This window comes from Bicyclus anynana, chromosome 19 (assembly GCF_947172395.1).
Source record: "Bicyclus anynana chromosome 19, ilBicAnyn1.1, whole genome shotgun sequence".
NCBI classification, from domain to species: domain Eukaryota; kingdom Metazoa; phylum Arthropoda; class Insecta; order Lepidoptera; family Nymphalidae; genus Bicyclus; species Bicyclus anynana.
In genome coordinates, this window is record NC_069101.1 from 15205760 (window position 1) to 15213368 (window position 7609).

General features: G+C 43.4%; 1 protein-coding gene across 1 annotated transcript; it reads right to left on the bottom strand.

Moving 5' to 3' along the window:
* Positions 1-264: 264 nt before the first annotated feature.
* LOC128199171 (uncharacterized) lies at positions 265-3085 on the bottom strand. Its single transcript, XM_052887463.1, has one exon. It carries the CDS (start codon positions 2575-2577, stop codon positions 265-267), a length of 2313 nt encoding a protein of 770 aa, XP_052743423.1. The 5' UTR covers positions 2578-3085.
* Positions 3086-7609: the final 4524 nt, after the last annotated feature.

Below are 7609 nucleotides of genomic sequence, written 5' to 3' on the forward strand. Positions count from 1 at the left end.
CCACCACCATTATATCATGGATGAGGGCTGATACGTACCCTTTACCCCGGACCACATCCACGAGGGCTGGAGAGCCTTCGATGGACCGGGACGTTATGGCTACCAATCCGTCTCGATCCCCCACCCAATCGACCCCAGATGGGACGTAGTAAGGCTCGGACACAACAGCTACGTGAATCGACCACTCCGCCATGCTCTGGAATAGAAGGTCCTGAGCTCTGGCGCAGTGATTGATGTTTGCCTGGAGGAGGTTCAGATCCATAACTAATCTTCAGTCATTGGAACCTCCTCTGGCCCTACAGTTTGCTGCGGTAAAGACGAAGACTGTTTGCTTCTCAGATCTATATTGCCTCCCCTCTTCTTCTTATTCGATGTGGAAAGACAAATTCTGCCTCCCACGCGATGTTCGGCTGACTTACCCGCAGCTGCACATACTACGCAGTATGGCGCAGCGGAGCACCCACGAGACTTATGACCAGGTTGGCCACAGCGGTAGCACAACCCACTGCGGTCAATGCCTTCTTTGCACTGAACACCTACATGGCCCGGAGCAAGACATCTGTAGCACATGAGGGGTCGGGCATCCAACAGTTTGACTTGAGCGGACACCCAGCCCACAAGAAGCCTTCCTCCTGCTACAATCTTTTTAGCGGCAGCTACGGGACAGTGCACTAAAACTGCACCCAGTCCATCGTAACCGCTTACCACAACGCCAGCCCGTACTTGATCAGCTGGACATCCTCCCACTGACGCAACTGCGGCAATCACCTCAGCACTAGTTACGGAGTCATCCAAGCCAGTAACTCGCAGATCTACAGATTTTATAGGTCTGGAGACCGTGACAAACTCATCACCTAAGACCTCCCTAAGCTTGTTAGCTAGCAAGTCCGCTTTATCAGCACTGGAGGCTCCAGGGAATTCAAATAGGCGGCCTCCTGTTGCAGCCTTTCGAAGTCTGACTCCGTGAGCTCCGATATCCGCCGCATTGATTTTCTCCTTTGCAAAGGTGATTACCTTCGCATAAGTTGTACCGCTTTCCTCAACTCCCGGCTTTAGCGTCAAGAGCACCGCTGATGATCCAGGGGGGCGGAGTTTGCTGGCACGGCTTTTCGGGTCGAGTTGCTGTTTGCGACCCACTTTTGTCCATTCCGACGCTGACATCTGAGACTGCCACTGCTCCTGGTTCGTAGCGGGCAGGTGTCCATCCTTTTTCTTATACTTCTTCTTTTTCTTCTTCTTCTCTTGAACCCCTTTGGAGGGTGTAGAAGTTGAAGTAGATGTCCCTTCTTTTGCCCCCTGTGTCCGATTGGACCCAACTGGTCTCTGTGCTGTACTGGGCCCGGGTTGTGCAGACGTTTGAGGCACGTTTCCTTCAGCTGGCCTGGACGCGTCCGATGCAGACCCTGAGACCACAGCTGCATAATTACGCCCAACTTGCCTATTATCCGACGCAAGCGGCGGCCGAAGGTTTCTCGCTGGGAGGAGCCTGTCCTCAAATGTCGCCAGACGGGCGTCCAACATTCCTCCGACCTGGATCATAACCGTTCGGCAGATCTCCTCTAAAGTGAGCGCGTCTGGAGTTGGTCCAGAGCGCTTGGTTTTATTATTTTTTCCGTTATTCTTTGAAGGAGGTTGAGTTACAGGGGGTGCCTCCTCCGTCACATCCATAGGAGGGGGGACAGAACCCTGATTCTGCTCCCCCTTCATCTCTTGGCGTAATTGAGACAGCTCAGTCCGAAGACTGGCCATCTCGGCCTGCAAGCGAACATTGTCCGCCTGCAATTTTCTCGTTTCCTCCGATATATTGCGTGATGCCAGGACTTCCACGGCCGCCTTAATAGAGTCCGCAGCGTCTTTTAAATCGCGTACGAAGGTACCCTTCAAGTTGGAGGACTTAGTGGCTACCTTTCTGATAATTTCCACGTCCTCTAGTACCTCGTTTTGCAGACGAGCAGCGGTTTTTTCGTCGATCCGCTGTCCGTCCGTGGATCCTACTCCTTTGCGCAAAACCCGCCGACAGCGGGCGACTTCAGTCTCTTTAAGGAGGTCTTCTTCTGCACGTAGCCTAGTCTGTTGGCGGGCCTCCCTGGTTCTGCCCAGACTATTACGAAAGCGCCCACTGTCTGGCACTTGACCTATGCGCCTTACGGGCACCGGTGTTCCAGGCCTTTCTTCATCAGTGGACATATTATTTTCTTCACCCTCGCTGAGACGGGGACGTTTCGCTCCGCCCATCGGTACTATCACTGGAGAGCCTGATCTCGATCCGAGCCGGCTCCCGACGGGTCTAAGGCTGCTGTCAGATTCCGACGCCACCTCTTCAGCACCGTTCCTTGTACCTGTTTCTCTTCTACTACTTTCTCCTCTTTTTTCTCCCACTCCTTTCTTTGCCCAAAATTTCCCCCCCAAACCTAACACATCCTCTTCACGTCGGTTGGCCCCCCCGTATACGTCGGGGCCGATGCGCCGGCTTTCCAGCGCACCAAGGGATTCCCCCTTTCGGGGACCCTCCCGGGTAGTTATATTTGCCGCCGTGTAATCCATTATTTTATTTTTTATTGTCCCCAAACCCCCCATTGTGACGCCTTCGGGACTGAATTCCCATCAGCCACTCATCCCATCGGCAGGCGACGGACCTTGGGATTGGGGTAATTTTTATAGAGGTTGTCTTCCTCGTGGCCCCTCGCTCCGTGCGTGAGGCCCCCGGTTCCGCTCAGTGTGGATTACGGGTTGCCCGACGGTAGCTGAAGCCAATGCTCACCGGTTATGAAGACCAGCAGAGCCCGTCGCGCTTGTAAATTTTTAACGAGGTTTTCTTCCTCACGGCTCGGAAGCCACTAGAACCCAGCAGGAAACCAGATTCATCCCCTTATATTGCCATTTAAACGCTCGCTATGTCCACTCTGATAAGCAAAGCAGTACCAGGAGCATCCAGACGGCAAACCTCAGTTGCAGCACATAAAAGTGCCCCACCCCCTGCTAGTTTTGGTTCACGCCGGGTTTCCCCGGTACCTCGTTAGGAGGCTTTCCCCTATCCACCACCCAGGGGACGCACCCGATGGAGGACTAGCAACCCCACACGGGATGTTTTCACCGGATCCTGCCTCAAGTTCCTTACAAATATCGTATAATATACCTAAGTATTAATAAAATAAAAAAAAAAAAAAAAAAAAAAAAAATTAAAAAACAACCTTCTAGCAGTTTCACAAAGTATGCCGTATTTTTTATGTGTTTGTTAAGGTTTGTTTTTTAAAACCTTTTAAATATTTTGTAAGCACCTCTACAAAATATGTGTAGATAGTATGGTACGTATAATATTATTATTAAAAAAAGAACTCGTATTTAACCCGGCAGAGTGATGAATGTCGCCTTCCGTCACGCGCGCACTTCCTAAGCATTAGGAAGCAATGCTGAGATGTATGCAGCTACTTAGTAATAGGTATGTATCTATACATTATCTGCGTGCTTACACCATACTCTGCTTTGATTTACTGTATATAAATCAATCCATTTACCATTTATATAAATGACATTTTCATGTATTAGTATGACTTCTTGTTCCAAACGACATTGTTGGTACTATGATACTTGGTTAAGTATTATGATGCTGGTGGCTAGGGTTGTCAACATTTTGTCAGAAAAATATAGTATCCTTAAATAAAATATAGAATTTTATGAAATAAGCATTTAATTTTTTGAAAACCAAAAGCAATTTTTTTAATTTGTTCATTTATTGTTCGAAACTCAATAAGATAGAGTTTGGATAGGCTAGACAAAAGAGTAAATTAATATACTTATAGGGTGTGCTATTGCATCTGTAAAAAAAAAAAAAAAAAAAAAAAAAAAAAAAAAAAAAAAAAAAAAAAAAAAAAAAAAAAAAAAAAAAAAACTAGTGTTCATAAAGGTTTAAAGTGAAAATTTTGTTTGTAAGATGAAATCTTGTTTTGTGTTGAAAATATAGTATTTTTGCTTACTTTACATTTTTTCAACAGTATATAGTACGCAGACCCGAAATATAGCACAATATTATTTATTATTTATTATGATATGACCTTTGCATTCCGGAGGGTGTGGGTTCGAATCCGGTCCAGGACATGCACCTCCAAATTTTCAGTTGTGTGCATTTTAAGAAATTAAATATCACGTGTCTCAAACGGTGAAGGAAATCATCACGAGGAAACCTGCATACCAGAGAATTTTCTTAATTCTCTGCGTGTGTGAAGTCTGCCAATCCGCATTGGGTCAGCGTGGTGGACTATTGGCCTAACCCCTCTCATTCTGAGAAGAGGCTCGAGCTCACCAGTGAACCGAATATGGGTTGATAACGACGACTATTTATTATAGTTAGGTTGGCAACCCTACTGGTAGCTTCATGGTGTAACATTCAGCCGTCACCATTCAGTCTCCCACTCACACAGCCGCCCCTCCTCTTCCATGTTCGGTGTAACTACCGCCGGCTCGTCTGTATCTGCCGAGTAGGTACTGGGTACCTACTGACAAATGAATGGTATGTTTTTGTACGCCATTGAGCAAAGCGTTTTTATGTAACAATCACATTTTTTTGTAATGTGATACATCTTTTGTTTTTCAACCTCCATGCGTTTCTAAATATATTTTGTTGTTGTTTATGAAAAACATATAATTATTAGTAAGAAACAGGGGCGCTGCGGCGGTCGTTTTGCAGCATTGAAAGCAAAAATTTGTAAAAAGTAATACCTACACAATCTCACTTAGTTCGGTGCTTCCCGGGGAAAAAACGCAATTATACTTATACAAAAACTGCCTATAGAGTTTCACTTCAGAAATGACAGAAGTGAAGAAAATCATTCTCTTTTTCCCGGGTTAAGCATGGGCCCAAAAGTTGGAAACATCCTATAAGCGGGTAGGTTAAGTCAGTTATATATTTACAAGTATTTTAAGCAAGCATTTAGGTTTCATTTCTGAGAAATCTTTTCCCTTCATTTGGTCCCCGAACTAATTTTGATACAGGGCCCCAAGGCAAACTACGCTACTGGTACGTTTTTGTAGAGCTCGTCGCTAGGCAGCATTGCTGAGAAGGACATAGTTGTTGATGTATTTAACTTCCTGGGGCCTAACACTTACGCCTCAAGCGTAAATGGCTACAGGATGACAATTTGTAGGACGTATCCCCTGTATCTCCTGTAATGCTGGTCACTCACCATCCGATAAGCCCACATGGTTCAGATGCCCACAGCAACACACGATCAGTTTTGTCGACTGTCAAGCCGTTAGCGTTGCAGGCATGCCAGCTAACTTGAGCTTGAGGAAAAATGCGATTTTTGTTGATTTGAATAAGTGGCTAATAAACCAATGTAAGTAAATAGGCCACCTGGCGGGCTAGCTGCTTAGTACGCTAATTAGCATAACCCAATGTAGACATTATTAATTAATTATTATAATTAAAATTGGAAAGCCATTACAAAAAACAGGTCTATTGAGTTGTTAAAGCCCTTATTAAGTTATTCGTATCTCCATTGTACGTCGGAAGCGTACCCAGTTATTCAGATCATAAGAAAAGCAAAAATTGCCCTACTTTGTATAAAAGTTAAACTCAACAACAGCCCACTAAATTAGGCGCACCACACATCGGGCGGGGAGCGGACAATGCTGCTATTGTCCGGGAACCGAAACTGTTCAGTATTCTTTGATTTTTATGTATCTACCTACAGACAGACCAACTTTTCACGGCTGTTGTGGTACAAGTTGAGAGATATTATATTTCTCGCGAAAAACGTTCTGCGACTTAACTTATCACCATTGCTGTGGTCTGTTTTTATAAGGAAATTTTGACTTTTGACTTTGAAAAAAATAAGGATAAGCAGATCATCTACCCGATGCTAGATACCATCAAGTACAGCTCTTGCGGATTAATTTGACATCTGACTCGAATGATATTTGTAGTGTGTTTGTTTGGTTGTGCTTGGTAGCCAGGTGTCAAATGAATGCGCACGAGTTATATAACAGAGCATCTTGTACAGTAAACACTTCGAACAATGTGATTACCCTGTGGCTGTCAACTTGAGACAGGTTTCAACCCTCATTTGTCTGCTATTCTAAATTCACATCTACCGTCTAAAACACTTCTTTTTCTATATAATTGAACTGTTTATTTTGAATTATAAATTAACGCTTCAACTATCGCTTTTATGTTTTTTGATATCCTTTGTTTGTGTTTGCCAAATAAATAAACATCTTTCTTTCTTATAAACACATTGACTTATAAAACGATGTACCTAATCTAGAAAGTAATTCGTCAGTTAAAAGGATGGTAAGTAATGCTAGTTTATCTTCAAATCAGTGGCGTAGCGTGCTTTGGGCCTTGTATCAAAATTAGTTGGAGAGCCCAATATGAAGGGTAAAGATGTCTTAAAAAAGAAAGATGTTTATAGAACCTATAAATATACTGGAATTCATACGTTCTTCAAATCAAAGGACATTGTGGATTACATTTTAGTAATTTTTGCTTTCACACGTAAGGGGCCCTGCAGTCCGGGGGGCCCGTATAATTGATACTTCATATATTGTCCTACTTAAGAAACCTAAATAGAATCAGTTCGCTCATAACTTGTCCACACGGTAACTTTCGGTCTACCGTCATCCGCGTTTAACTTTGGTATTTTACAGCCGTGGCGATGCGTGCTCTGTTATTACGAGCTGGGGGGGGGGCCCGCTGCGTGCGCCAACGCGAGTTAGGGCCCATTTAGTCGGAAAACCGAATTTATTATTTATACAACCAATTGTTATAACTCCGTGATATTTATGCCCGATTAGCTTTGTGGAAGACCGAGCTTTATCGAAAATAGTTCGGAAAAGTTTTACAAGCTAGCAGGAATATTGATTTGCATTTTTTGACAATAGGTACCGAGATATAGATACATTTTATTGACCAACCTACTCGTAACACGTCTGCTAGTTTATAGATTATTCAACTTTTTTAAAACTATGAAAGACTCTCATAAGCTGCTTCCTTGTAGCATGACGTCATCATCCCTCACCTCCTCACGTAATAAAGTTTTGTATCCGGCGATTCTTTTGTTATAGAGTCCGCTTGAACTAGTGCCGTAGGTAATCACAAGTATTCTGTGATAATATTCTAATTGGAAGGTTGCTCCCGATTCCCAGCATAACCATTTCGATGTACTTAGTTCCTCCTTTACTCATTTATTTATAACATAAACCACCATAGAACTCGGAAGCGGCGCTCTTAGGTACGAACTACTAACAGGTATGAAATCTACTACTTAACGGCTATGTGCCTATGCAATGATATAAAAAAGCTAAGATTTAGGAATAGATCTATTTATTAGTCTAATGATTTGGGATGTATTTCAATCAAATCTACTACCGGAAAAGACATAACTGCTGCTATGACTGTGACGTACTACAATAATAAGCTAAACAAAAACTAAGAATGGAGTAATAAATATAAAAAATAATTTTCTAAACATTTGGTTTTCCTGCTTTTCATATTAATTTTCACATTTATGAAACAGTTTATCCGTAGCGTCGTTATTACGAGTATGAAGCAAATGCGTATAATTATTTCTGATCTAACCCACGCCAACAATATCGTATCCGTTAGTAGGTA